The sequence below is a fragment of the Brassica napus genome, chromosome A9 (genome assembly GCF_020379485.1).
Source record: "Brassica napus cultivar Da-Ae chromosome A9, Da-Ae, whole genome shotgun sequence".
Taxonomy (NCBI): Eukaryota; Viridiplantae; Streptophyta; class Magnoliopsida; order Brassicales; family Brassicaceae; genus Brassica; species Brassica napus.
The window spans coordinates 37,609,691-37,623,170 of record NC_063442.1 but is presented as its reverse complement, the minus strand read 5'-3'; the positions used below and the strand labels follow the sequence as shown (position 1 = coordinate 37,623,170).

At 33.7% G+C, this 13,480-nt stretch overlaps 3 protein-coding genes across 7 annotated transcripts; all 3 read right to left on the bottom strand.

The window, feature by feature from the left end:
* Nucleotides 1–489: 489 nt before the first annotated feature.
* On the bottom strand, nucleotides 490–2,799 carry LOC106368488 (dof zinc finger protein DOF3.7). 5 transcript variants are annotated; one of them, XM_048741359.1, is made up of 3 exons: nucleotides 2,516–2,798; nucleotides 1,401–1,899; nucleotides 490–1,316 (listed from the first exon to the last, which is right to left on the bottom strand). In XM_048741359.1, the coding sequence occupies exons 1-3, from the start codon at nucleotides 2,537–2,539 to the stop codon at nucleotides 949–951; spliced, it is 891 nt and encodes a 296-aa protein (XP_048597316.1). In that variant the 5' UTR covers nucleotides 2,540–2,798; the 3' UTR covers nucleotides 490–948. The 5 variants fall into 5 exon arrangements, with proteins under 5 accessions (XP_048597316.1, XP_013663917.1, XP_013663915.1 ...); XM_013808463.3 differs by having other exon boundaries at nucleotides 1,401–1,908; nucleotides 2,516–2,796; XM_013808461.3 differs by having other exon boundaries at nucleotides 490–1,899; nucleotides 2,516–2,799.
* Nucleotides 2,800–3,847: 1,048 nt separating this feature from the next.
* LOC111200767 lies at nucleotides 3,848–5,887 on the bottom strand. The gene is made up of 2 exons (XM_048741360.1): nucleotides 5,318–5,887; nucleotides 3,848–5,210 (listed from the first exon to the last, which is right to left on the bottom strand). The coding sequence occupies exons 1-2, from the start codon at nucleotides 5,786–5,788 to the stop codon at nucleotides 5,166–5,168; spliced, it is 516 nt and encodes a 171-aa protein (XP_048597317.1). The 5' UTR covers nucleotides 5,789–5,887; the 3' UTR covers nucleotides 3,848–5,165.
* A 216-nt stretch (nucleotides 5,888–6,103) lies between these two features.
* Nucleotides 6,104–9,442, bottom strand: LOC106415483 (auxin response factor 18-like). Its single transcript, XM_013856210.3, has 12 exons — nucleotides 8,847–9,442; nucleotides 8,592–8,707; nucleotides 8,407–8,505; nucleotides 8,275–8,331; nucleotides 7,963–8,200; nucleotides 7,795–7,885; nucleotides 7,561–7,725; nucleotides 7,367–7,480; nucleotides 7,222–7,294; nucleotides 6,771–7,151; nucleotides 6,509–6,696; nucleotides 6,104–6,382 (listed from the first exon to the last, which is right to left on the bottom strand). Exons 1-12 carry the CDS (start codon nucleotides 8,887–8,889, stop codon nucleotides 6,268–6,270), a joined length of 1,680 nt encoding a protein of 559 aa, XP_013711664.2. The 5' UTR covers nucleotides 8,890–9,442; the 3' UTR covers nucleotides 6,104–6,267.
* Nucleotides 9,443–13,480: the final 4,038 nt, after the last annotated feature.

Below are 13,480 nucleotides of genomic sequence, written 5' to 3'. Positions count from 1 at the left end.
GAGTTCTGGGTTACCATCAAATAATTTTAAAGTTTAAACTTGATACGTTGATTCTTAATTTCAAATACGAATATCAGCATACTCGATTATTTTTACTATGTATATGTTGCCACTATTAGGTACCGTTTAGAACCTATGTAAAAAGAAATAAAATTTTCAGTTATATTTTCCCCATGGTTCATACATGTGTTCTATCACTCTTTGCGATACATCGAATCACTTGCATACATATTTCGTCTGTAACAAAACAAAAACAGCTAATAGAATTGTTGCTAGCATTCGCAATGACAAAGAGAACACTGCCACAATCATATTTTTGGTCGCCTTCTGTTATATTTTAGCTTAGTGCATGGTTCCATGCAATCACTCGTTGCTGCTGTCCATCTCAGGAAACAGCGATATTGATATATTGTTATTATAACAGTGACTATATATATTATTATTAAGTGATGAATTGTTGCTATAGCAGTGACTAAATTAGATAGCTAGTAAATATGAAACTTATGCAGTATTCACTCAATAAGAATAAAAATGTACCAAACTTTATGTTTACACCACTTAAATATAGATCAAACTGATTAAAAATAAAGACAAGTGAATTACACAAATACTTCTGCAAATAGAAGAAATGATGAATACAGATCTCACTGGTTACACACAATGCACTCATATTCACTTATTCTTCTACCCTCGTATGATATCCCTCAGCACTCACTCCTCAGTACTAATGAAAATTATCATCACACACTAATACTATTTAAAAAAAACAACACCCGAAAGAAGGAATAGAAAGGACTATCTGTAGACTAAGTCCTGACAACTTTAACTAAAGTAGCCCATGTGAGAAAGAACAAAAGATCATCAAAGTAAAAATATAATAAATAAGGAGTTAAAAAGGTGAAAGAGAGAAGAGATGCCAATAATTTCATGATCTCTTTTTAACCTTTTTCACCACGAAGATCCTCCTGTATTAGTGAACATCCCACTCCAGTATGTATTATTACCATGGCTCTTGTCTTGAGTTGTGCTCGAAAGCTCTTTCATGTCTGAAAAAGGGAACAAAATCCTACTTGCTCCATTCATGTCATCAGTATGATTATTATCTTCAGTTCTTTGGTTGCTGTTGATGGTGTTGTTTCCAATCCCTTGATGATGATCAATGGAGAACGAAAGGTTATTGTTACTCTGTTTGTAATCAACCATTGTTGGAAACCCTAAAGATGAGTAAATGACTGAGTTTGAATCCATCATTTGACCAGGCAAGAACGTGTTCATTCCTCTTGAAGAGACTCCGTTGGATCTTAGAAGCTCTAGAGCTGAGACAGGAGATGATGAAGCATAGATTGAAGATGATGTATTGTTGTTCTCGATCTTTGGCATATGAAGAAACTGAGACATACCATGATGATGATCTTGCATGACCGGGAAAGACAACAAGTTGAGATCTTTTGACGACTTATTAGGGATTTGGCTTGAGAAAAGAATCGGTGGGTTTAGATCTGGAAGCTTGGGATTGGAATGTGAAGGTAAAGGTGTTGAGGATCTCTTGTTCTTTCTTGAGCTGCCTCCAACAGGGACGTTGCGTAGAGAGCCACCTTCGGTCCAATACCTTCGACAACCTTTGCAGAAGTATCTTGGTTGCGTGAGACTGTAGTTGTTGTAATAACAAAACTTCGTATTCGTCGAGTTACATCTTGGACAGTTTACTTTCTCTTGTGGTCTGGCCTTTCTAGTTTCCATCGTAGCAGCCGTATTGTTGTTGTTTCCGCCGGAGCCGCCGTTGGCTGCGGTGGCGTTTGGCCTTGTTGTGGTGGTGATGAATGTTGGTTGTTGTTGTTGCGATGTGTTGTTGTTGGTGTTTGAAATCATTTGATCCATTGGTTTTACGTTTATCATTTCCTGAAAACCCTATAATAATTAAGGCAAAGATCTAATGAATCAAATAGAACAATAATAACAACTGCAAAACCGAGTCTTGAAGCTCGCCAAGATTAGGGTTTGGTGATAATTAAGTAAAATTTGGGTAATAATTAAGCTCAACAGAAAGAAAAAAAAATTAGGGTTTTTGTGGTTATATCGTCGGTGCTTTAAAGGAAAATTTATTCTGAAAAGGAAACTAAAGCACCGTATAGAAAAACAATTTGGATCACCAAGAACAAAAGGTAAATAACAAATCATACCTTTTTATCCATTAGTAATCAAAATCTATAATTAATCACATAAAAAGGTGAACTTGTAGAGAACAAAGTTTCTTTAACTACTTTCGAAAGTTTTGAAACGGATAATCTCCCATGCAAATATTCATATGTAAAAACAAATCCAAATAAAGAAAACATACATATAGACATATCTCTCTGTATGAGACTAGACATATATATAACCACGAGAAGCATCATAAGAAATTGTTATGTATGTGACTAAGTCAGTGTGGATATAAATATATATAGAGAGAGATGGAGAGAGTTAAAGAAGAGGAAACAAACAGATATATCAAAGAGAGATCTTTTTGACGTACCTGTGTCCACTTCGTAGCATCCATGAACTTTGACAAAGAGAAAGGCAGAGAGAGAGAGAGTAAAGAGCAAAGAAAGAATGTTTTGGAGAGTATTTTTTGGACTTTTGCTTCTTCTTATTTTTTTGGGACGGTATGGCTCTATGCGTGAGCTTTCACTTTATGGATGATGAAAGAAAGCAGCCAAGAGGAAGGAAGAAGAAGAGAAGAAACCTGCAAAATTAAGATTTAATATTTAATATTAAAAAGCAAAAGAAGGGTTTGTTGTTTTTGACTAGTGATAATAATGTCTCATAGCCTCCCTCTCTAGTTCTTTTCTGGTCCCTCTTTATATATTTTGAAAAGGAAAAATAGGCTTAATTTGTATAATTATCTAATTGGTTGGCTCAATAAAATCAGTGAATATATTCTTTATATCATGAAGCTCAAATATTCAAGTAAATTCATTGAGTATTCTCTTTGGATACCCTTTTACGGGACTATTTTGGATGAGCACGAGTTTGCATATATCCCCAAATTTACCTCTTGAGTATTGTAGTTTTACCACTTTTTTGACTAATTTGTTGGTCGTGTTTTCTTTTACGTTTCAGCTTCTCATATGATCCATGTCCCATGGTACATACTTAATTCTCCCTAGGCGGTGGTCAAAACTCTCACGTTTTAGTGAAATCTCAACTTAACCAAAAAAATACAATGGCTCTCAACATCTCGTGTTTTAATTTGCGTTAATTTGAGCTGAAACATTTTCATAATCTCATATATTGCAATATTGAGTTTATGAAAATATAAAGTTCTAGTTTGTGATAGTATATTTCGTAGTTATACTATTTATAAATATAGAAGGCGAATATTATTGTTATATATCTTTATACTCATGCTGATTACTCTTATTTCGATACAAAGCGTCAGTGGAATTATGAGTTGTATACTATTCCCGCCCATCCATTTTGGGATTTTAAATTATCTTTTTAGCTTACGATCCGTCAATTTCAAAACCCAGACACGGTATACGTTATATCATCTTTACATGTATATAATTGACGTTTAAAATAGATCTTATAATCTCTGAATTGATTTATTAAGTATGTGTAGATTAGGTTGCGAAATTCGGTGGTGAACTTGAAATTCTCATTAACGTGATTAATTTATAATAAATATCAGACTTAACATGGTCCATAAAGCACATATGGTTTTTCGCTTAAGCTTTATATAAAATACTATATATATGTTGACTGTAATTAGGGATTATGGATTATTCTTCGGACGTAATACTTTGTTTTATTTTATTATGTTATTTCTAGGAATAAAGTGTCACGAAAATTTCACCCCTTATATCTAGTGTTTTTCTTTAGTATAACACATGGCAAATAAAGTTATCATGATCATATTCTTAAATCGTAAAAGCGATAAAAAAAATGTCGCGCTAATCTGATAATTAGAATAAAAGTTTGTAAAAAAGCACATAAACTGAAAATCGAAGCCAATAAGAAACACAGAACAAACTTTCAAACAAACAATTTTTCAAAAAAAAAAACTTTTAAACAAACAATACCGCACTCATTCTAAAAATATCAAATCACGTGTTAATAAACCATAGTTATACAACCTGCTTTATTGTAGTCAATGATGGTTGCAAAAATTATTAAATCACACTAGTTACAATTGAGCATCATAAATTAAGCGGTTTCATATTGATTTCAATCAATAGCTAGAGAAAATAAAACTAGTCTTATGAAAATCTTGGCTATATTGCTTCATAGAAAACACATTGGTTGATGACAAAAGAAAAACGCATTGGTTATATTGCTTAATACAAAACAAAACAAAAAATTGGTTATCTTGATCAAAAAAAAAGTTTGGTTATCAATGCATATAATTCAGAAGATGAGGGATCGGAGAAGAATCAGAGAAGGACCGACAGGAAGCGACAAAAAGGAAGTGGCTGGGGCCTAGTTTTAGGGCGTGATTGAAATAATTAGCTTTTTATAAATCTAAAGGACTGTTTCTTTGATTAAATCCTTTCTCTTACTGACGTCGACACATGTCTTTCCAACCCAACCAAACACCCTCTCCCACACAATACTCTCTCTCTCTCTCACTCTCAATTCCCAATGTCGTTTTGTGGATGCTAGCTACACCCCGCCTGCCGTTTTACTCCATCCTTAAACGACCTACCACGTCTTATGGTTTACCACCACTAGGTCGAAGCAAACTAGGCTCAACGTAACAATTCAGATGTGTGTACAACTTGTACATTGAATAGGAAAATGTATTAAGAATCGTAGCCACCGAACTTATACAGAGAAAGTAATTTATTGGACCGCTTTGATGTAATGATGATCGCATCTGAAAGAATCACATGATCCTAGCCACTAATTATGCATTATTAGGCCATTCCATATGGCCCACGGTACTTTATCGCAACATGCTATCTTCTTCCATGTGATCTATCTATTGAACAAACATACATTCGAATCCAGCTCGATCAAGAAAAAGTTTTAACACAGAATTGGATATTAATTTCATAGGGGCAGTGTTGTCAGGCCTGTAAAAACCCATATAAGTACTTGGTTCACTAGACAAGTATCCAACGATGTATCACACTTATCTAATGACAATGTATGTATGAACGAATCATCTCTTAAACCGTACGTCAAATGTCATCTCTTTTCAACTTCTTCTTCTTCCATGGAACTTCCTGAAAACCATAGAATATACAAATATGGTTATGTGATACGTATTTTTATGACTAGACAGGACAACATTTTCAGATATAAAATGTAAATAAACTAAAGGTTACTTTACCCATAAGTAACACCTAGCGACATCATAGAGACAATGGAGACGACTTGTTGTTCTTGTGATCTTCATATCATTTTCATTTTCCGATGAAACGACTAAACTGCACTGTCCCACCACGTCATTATCATCATCAGCTCCATCTTTCCTCAACCGGAACCACCGTTTCAACGCTGCGGGAAAACGAGGATGATCACAAGCCAGAGGCGTTTTAGTACCTTCACGAGGAAGAAGCAGCCTCGGAGGCAAATCAAGACGCTTGGGGTATTTAGGAGGAACTCGAAGAAGAGTATGTTGTTTAGGCTTGCCAGGTTCTTCTTCCCAGGCGAAAGGAACCGAAGCGCGAGAGTGTGATAAGTCATCAGGTGAAGACAAGAGTGATAGTGACACGTGATGATTTATCACTGGCGATGAAGTGTACTGTTGTTTTCTCGATTTCGCCGCTAAGACAAGTTGAAGTTTTGATGTTATTATCATCTCCTCTTCTTCATCCTCTATTCCTCTTCATCATTTTCAGTACCCATAATAAACAACGTTCTTGTTGATGCTTATGATCGTTCCAAGAAGAAGAAGGCAATAGATTCTTAAATATACGTAGGTAGTTATCATAATTTCATAATCACAACGTTATTGATGTTGTTGACATTACAACCATAAACTTTATCATAAAACTGAAAGTCAAAACATACTCTTTTTGTTGAGAAGATTAGTCGGAATAAATTCACCTCAAAGCCCCAACTACATCTACAACAAAACGGCCCATTAGCCCATTATGATGACCAAAGGCCCAAAGACCGTGAAAGACTTTATATATACAGAGTGAAAATCTCGAGTCTATAGAGACATAACCTTGCGACCAAAGTTAACTAAAACCAGGTCTCCGAATAACATTAATTAACAACAGCTAAACTCTCACACCTAATGACGATTAATCATCCGCTTCATAATGACAGTTATTAATCCATGCTTGCTTCATTCTCTAACGAAGAAGAACTCTTCATTCTCCTTGTCATTTTCTTAACCTCATCGCTTGAATATATAAATATCTTCTTCGCCATCTTACAAAACTCACTGCACCACAAAAACAAAACATTCAATAATTACTTTGTCAAGCCAGTTCCGGTTTACTTCGGTTTAATAGATTTTAACTGAACCGTAAACGGTTTACTACTACTCTGTGAATATTTATTTACTTACTTCCATGGATCATCTCCAGCAAGCATCATGTCACCTTCATCATCAGTGAAGACAACGATCCATTTATCTCGGGGAAGAAGCTGTCCTTGGATCTCAAACATCTCCTCAAGCTCCTTAATCAGTTCATCATATGATTTCAACAGCGTTAAATCTACCGCACGACCAACAGCTATCCCTTGCATTTGCACCTTTTAAAAGAAAACAACATTTCAGAACTTTGTAATATTTTATATGAAGTGATAAAGTGATGGAAGATGATTACTTTGGTTCGAGTCCTTGATGTTTGTTGCTTCTTTGGCTCATTAACTGAGCTTGGAGTGATGGGGTCTTGACACTTGGCAGCTTCAGAAGTATCCATCGGTTGCTTGTCTGGAGGTATTGGAGCTGGAGGATTGCTTGTGAGATCAAATCCAAACAACCTATAGCAACTACTCGCAGGAGGAGGAGGAGGCTCAGCTTGGACGCCTAAGAAACTAGCTTGACCTGGACTCAAACTTGATGATTCAATGGGTTTTGACCTTTTGCTTTTGGGTTGTGATTGTTGAGAAGGTGTTGAAGCTGGGGAAGATAGCAAGAAAGGCTCAATCTCCCATGGTGAGACTTTGTCTGGTCTCTGAACTGTTGTTGGCTCATCCCATTGGACCTAAAAAAGAGGAAGAAAGAAGGTTTACATGTAGAAGCTGCAATGGTTAACACTGAATGGTTAACTGAACCTGCAATGATCTCCATGTAGAAGCTGGCCATTGTGAAGATAAATCTCCAATTCCCACAATAGTACCGGTAAATCTAAAAGAAAACTCAACCATTCAGAATCAAGAACAGTTAACTAATGATCATAAAATAAATAAAGAATCTTACATTCTCTCAGGAGACTCTTCTCCTTCAAACCTCATCCTGAATCTTGTACCAAGAGAGAAACCATGCTTCATAGCTTCCATATACTTGTTCACACTTACTATGAATTGGCTTATCCTGAAAATACATCAGCTTTTAATCTTAAATAATCTAAGTCCTATGATGAATATAGCAAAGAGTATCATGTACACACTTACCTAGGCTTGTAAAACACAAGAAACATAGTTTGGGTGTTCACAGCATGAGAAGCTGTAGCAAGGACTCCTAAATGCATGCTCTGACTAGAGATAACTGAAGCAGGCATGGTGTTCTGATGCCTAGCTAAACGCCTCACTCCAACTCTTAAATCTCCATTCTCACCCCTACAAACACAAATGAATTTCATTAAAACTAAAACAAGACTAGTAAAGTTTCAGGAAAAGTAGTGGTACCTCAAGAACACAAAAGCATCTCCAGCTACAAGTCTTTTTGAGGAAACAAATGTACTCCAGCCTGTAGTAAGCAAATGCCTCCTAGGTTGTCCTAAACCCAAAAAAAAAACAACAACTCTCAAGTCTCATTTAGTCCAAAATATATTACAAGATTTTAGAGTTAATTACCTCTGAAAATATGCTTAAACCTCCACTCAAACCCATGAAGATCTCTAGTCACAAGTTCTTGAGTAGGAATAGCTTGTGTCATGTCCAAGGCAGGCAAGCATTCAGTGGCGTGTTTACGAAGAACAGAGAATCCACCATGAGTGCTTGTGTCTGAAGCGGTTAGAATCTTTACAAAGGAGTGGAACATTTGCTTTGTTGGTTCAACAATTGGTGGATCAAGACTTGTAGGTTCACTTTGCTGCAAGAAACAAAAAAAAAACTCAAAAATCACTTTCTCATCAAATTAACAAGCTCAAACTTTACAGAACTTACATCTTCCTCTGGTTTTAATGTGATCTGAGCGTAGACTTCATCTGTGTCATGCTCTGCCTATACATCAAAAAAAGATTCAGGTGAATTCACAAGAAGGGGAGGACAAGCAAGGGTTATGATCAAAGTTTATACCTTTAACATCACACTAAGAACTTGACAGAGTATCTTGGGAGGAAGTTTAAAATCAGGTATTTTCTCTGATTCAATTCCTTGATTAGTTGAGGCCACAAGCTGCAAAAAAAAAAAAAAAAAACACAATTCAGAAAGAGAATTGGAGTTTAAAAAAAAAAAAGATTAATTTGGTAAAAAAGACATACTTGTTCCATGTGACCCTGAGGGAAGTAGAAAACTCTTTCTCCAACAAGAGGAACCTCCACTAATGGACCTGCACAGGCTTTCCATAGCTCTGTGTACAGCTGATCCTGATAACAACCTGATAATCAAACAAACAACACAGTTACATTTTAGAGACACAACAAAAAAAGAAGAAAAAAGATGTAAACTTTGAGCTAATACAGAGCAAGAAAACAGAGTCAATGGTGAAGACAACAAAAAAAGAAACTTTGACTCACTTGGGAAAGAACTTCTGGAATCATCTCCATCTACATTCGCCATTGAAGAACCCAGATGAAGATACAAGAAGAAGCAGAGGTAAAAAAGAAGCCCTTCACGCGCTAAACACTAGGCTTAACCCTCATGAAAGAAACACAGAGAGAGAAGAAAGGAAAAGATATAAAAAGCAAAAAACTTTTAGCTTCTTTTTTTTGTTTCAGGACACCAACGGACGGTTATGTCCGTATTCATTACAGAAAATCATTCAGACACTGTTGGGATATTTAATCTCTCTCCTTTTGCTTTCAGCCACGAAACTGATCTTTTCTCTTCTCTTCTCCCCTCCTCTCTCAGATTCCGTGTTGTTTTGTCTCAGCAATCACAAACTTCTCGCCGTTTTTTCCTCCAGCTTTGCTTACTTCTTCTCCCTACCTAACCCCGATCTGCAGCAAACCAAAGCTGCTTCCTTTTTTGTTTGTTGATGAAGTCTCACGGTATCATGCAAAAGATTCACCCTCTCGTATGTGTATATGTGAGGATATCTATATATAAATAAATATATGCTTACTCTTTATTAGTAGTTAAGATTCTGCGAACCTGTCATTTACACCCTATGTAACTTCAGTTGAAACTCTTTATATATTCATTTACTGAAATTTTCTAAAATTTGTAAAAAAGATTGTCATGTCAGCTCTAAAAAGGAAACTAAATTTTGTTTCGGCATAGTGTAGTTACTCCGTTCCTAAAAGATCCATATTCTATACAAAACTTTTGTTTCAAAAAGATACATTTTATATTTTCAATGTAATTTTTGTCAACTAATAATGAAAAATTGTAAAGTTCAAAAACACTAATTGCATTTCTTAAAATCTTATTGGTTTAAAAATATATAAAATATAAAATGGGCAATTCTCCTAAATAGACTATTTTCAAATTTTGATCACAAAAATATACCACAAGTAGAAAAATGATCAAAATGTTTCATTTAATATGTAAAAAGACCATAATACTCTAGATATAAAAAAATGTAATAAATTAAAAAATTAAAAAAATAAAAAATAAATAATTTTTTATAGATTTAGATTATATGTTTCCAAATTTGAATTTTTTTCTAAATTTTTTTTATTCCTTTTTCCAATTTTTTTTATTTTTTGTTTCAAATTTTCTTTTTGTAATTCGAAAATACTTTTTGAAACTATTTTTAAAATTTTTATTTTCAAAATTTTAATATTTATTTTATATTTTATACAATTTTAAATCTCAATCCCAAATTCCTTACCCCTTAACTCTAAACCTTAAGGTTTGAATTAGTTAACCCTAGGGTATAAGTATATATATTTACCTTTTTAATGAAACATTTTGGTCATTTTGATTCTTAGAGTCTATATTTATAGCATAAATTTTTTTAGTACTATCTTAAAGTATTTCCTATTTAATATTTATTGTGTTTTATTAAAAATATGTGAAAATTCTAAAACATAGATTTTTTAAGAACGGAAAAAGTATTATACTTTATTTATTTTTGGTCCGAATTTATTTAAGACTGGAAAAAGTATACGAAGAATAACGATGTTACATAATTATTACGGAGCTGCTTTGATCTGTTTTAACTACGAATATTAAACCGTGGTTTAACTTGCAAAACGTACGGTGGTGCATTTAACAATTGAGGATCACTCTTAGCCGTCCGATAAAGACGATGATGTAGCCTAGACGTTACAACTGATCCCGTTTCCTTCAAGACTTGACGGTGCCGTTACCCACATCGTCTATTTTTCTTATGTCTGGCTCGTGGCAGGCAAAGGTGTCGGCTTACCACGGTGAGTTTTTTTTTTTTTAAGTTTTCTTGTAAGTTCCGATTTTTTGTATCGTTACATAATGTGCCATTAATCGATGAATCTTAAATTGGACCCACAGTTATGGCTAACACCCACACTCGCACAAGCCACAGCCATGACTCTTTATGGGACGAGCGTCTTGGGAAACGAGCGAGTTTTGTTACCACGTGCCGACTCAGTTCCGTTTACTCGTCTTCTTCACGCGCTCTGCTAATTGCAGAAAATAACTGGAGATTGTATCAGTAAAATCATACTTGCAAATCAGTATAATTATCGTTACAGGAAAAAATAAATTGTAACGTTCAAAGGGAAAACAACACTATTAAATGGAGAAGGAAAGAGAGTGAGGAAGACGCGCTTCTCAAACGAGGATGGAAAGAGAAAAGTGAATGTGAAAAACCATGCCGAAGTGTCGGAAGACAAAGTGGTCCCCATTCAGACACGTCAGAGAGTTAGAGAAATTGCCACGCTGTGAGGTCGTATTCAAGACCGACACGTGTTAAATGCTTACTTGTCCTAGTAGTTTGCTCGATTACAGAGGAAGAAAACCTGCTCTCTCCCCATGAACTCTCTAATCCTATTTTTAATTTTTTTTTCTCGTTTCTTTGTTTCCCCCCATGATAATGAATGCGATACTATAACGTTGTGTTTGTGTATGCATTTTAAATTTCATATACTATATTGGAATATTTGTAACACGTCTCTTATAATTATTGGGTTTCAGATCTTTATACTGAAATTCTAAGCTTATGCACACAGATTAATAAAACATATGATTTTCTATATATCAAAATAAAAACACATTTACATATAGACCTAACAATATTTCAACTAACAGCAAAATAAAATGAAGAATCTTGTTAATAAATTTTGCATTGAAACTCTAAAACGATATTTATTTTGAAATAAATTGTTTTCCTTACAATGATAATTAAATAAAAACGGAGGGAGTAAAGGCATAATTAAACTCGGTCTCTTAGCCGGGATTTTTAACTCATGATTTGATATTTTTTTTTTACATTTTTGACTAAAAAATGACTTTTATATCTCTTATTTAAGAAACGGTTCTTAATTTTTTTTAGTTTAAATCTAAAAAAATTTAAGAACTGTCTCTTATCCGAAACTAAAAGCTTTCAGTTAAGATATTAGAGTTAATCATTGTCTAAAGCTCAAGTTAGAACTCTGGAAAACGACAGCTATTTCACAAATTATTATTCCTTTAAAATAAGCTTCCCATTTAATATATCAAAAACTGCATGATAAAATAATGAAAAAGTATAAGACAAGTTAGCCCAGCATGAACTATTTTGAAATCTATTCTTCATGGTGTTTTTATTAGTTTTAGATAGAACCGTAGAATACTGTAGAGTTATCTACCTAATTATTAACATATGGTCTACGAAACACAATTACACTATTTATGCATCACTTTACAAACTATGCGAGCGCATTAGAAAGCAAAAAAACGTTTAAACAGTGTCTGGCAATATATACCATTGTACGGGAAAATCTTTGCAAAGTGGCAAGGAGATTTGAAAGAATATAATTTTTCATCAGCAAAGATGAAATCAAAGAGTAAAATATAACAATATTAAGTAAAGCCAAGAGTAAGAAATTACCATAAATAATTATTCACATCAATTAAATTAATTTTCAAAGTGATTCTTTAGACTGCATGAGAATTCATGCTCGCATATCACAATGGCTAATTTGGACGTCATTTTTAGCTGCGTAAAATAAAAACTTTTTTCTCGAGCATCTACTTTTAAGCAAAGATTAATTTAACAAGCTGCTGCGACGGATATTCTCTCAAGTTGTAAATATTTTAAACACAAAAGACACATATAGCAAAATTAGATAAATATGATTAGGAATATATGACCATTCAAAGTGAAATATGAACCCATGGGTGGGAATAATAATGATACATATATTAGTTAATTAACTTTTATTAAACAATTGCTTAGTGGTGTAGTGGAATCCATTACACAACATTTTTTATTTTTGTTTATTCTTCTTAATTACTGTTATGCTACATTGAATATTTGATAATATAGTTAATCACTTGTTTAGTCATAGTCGTCACTGGCCACGTCAGTAAACGAGAATAAACGAATATGCTCATATTATATTAATCATATATTGAATTAATCAACGATACTCATTTGTTATATTGCTGAAAGGAGAACGAAAAGTTGTCGAAACATACCATTGTGGTCCTATCTTATTTTAAAATATTAAATACGATCGAAAACAAGGGTTATATTATTAATTATGTTGTTGCTCAATTTTTTATATATTAATTATGTTCATAATTTAATTAAAATGAATGGGCTGGCTTTAATTGAATCCAGTCGAGAAATAAGGATTGTATTCCAACGTCGTAATTATCTTCAGCCTTGCAATAATTTTATCTTTCAAAGTTCATAAATTCATACATTCTAAAAAAGGTTCGTACATATAGTTATTGCAAATTATTTTGTACATTTTCACCATTTGGTCATACACAAAACATCTTCCCAGTCTTTCATAATGTTTATATACATGATATCAGAAATTTGTAGAGTTCTTTATGCATATATGTATAACACCGGAAACTTTTTTAGTTTTTATATACATATTGGCATATTGCTTTCTTTTTCTTTTGGGTGGAGCCTAATTAATCAAGAAAATTTTAGGGATAATTATTTCAATAACCGTAGCATAGGTCTTGTTAGACAATAAACAAATCTAATTTCTTAAAACGTTATTACTGCGCACTCATATTGTATCTCTATTAATATGATTTTAAAGCATTTTCATTGGTATAACTAGAC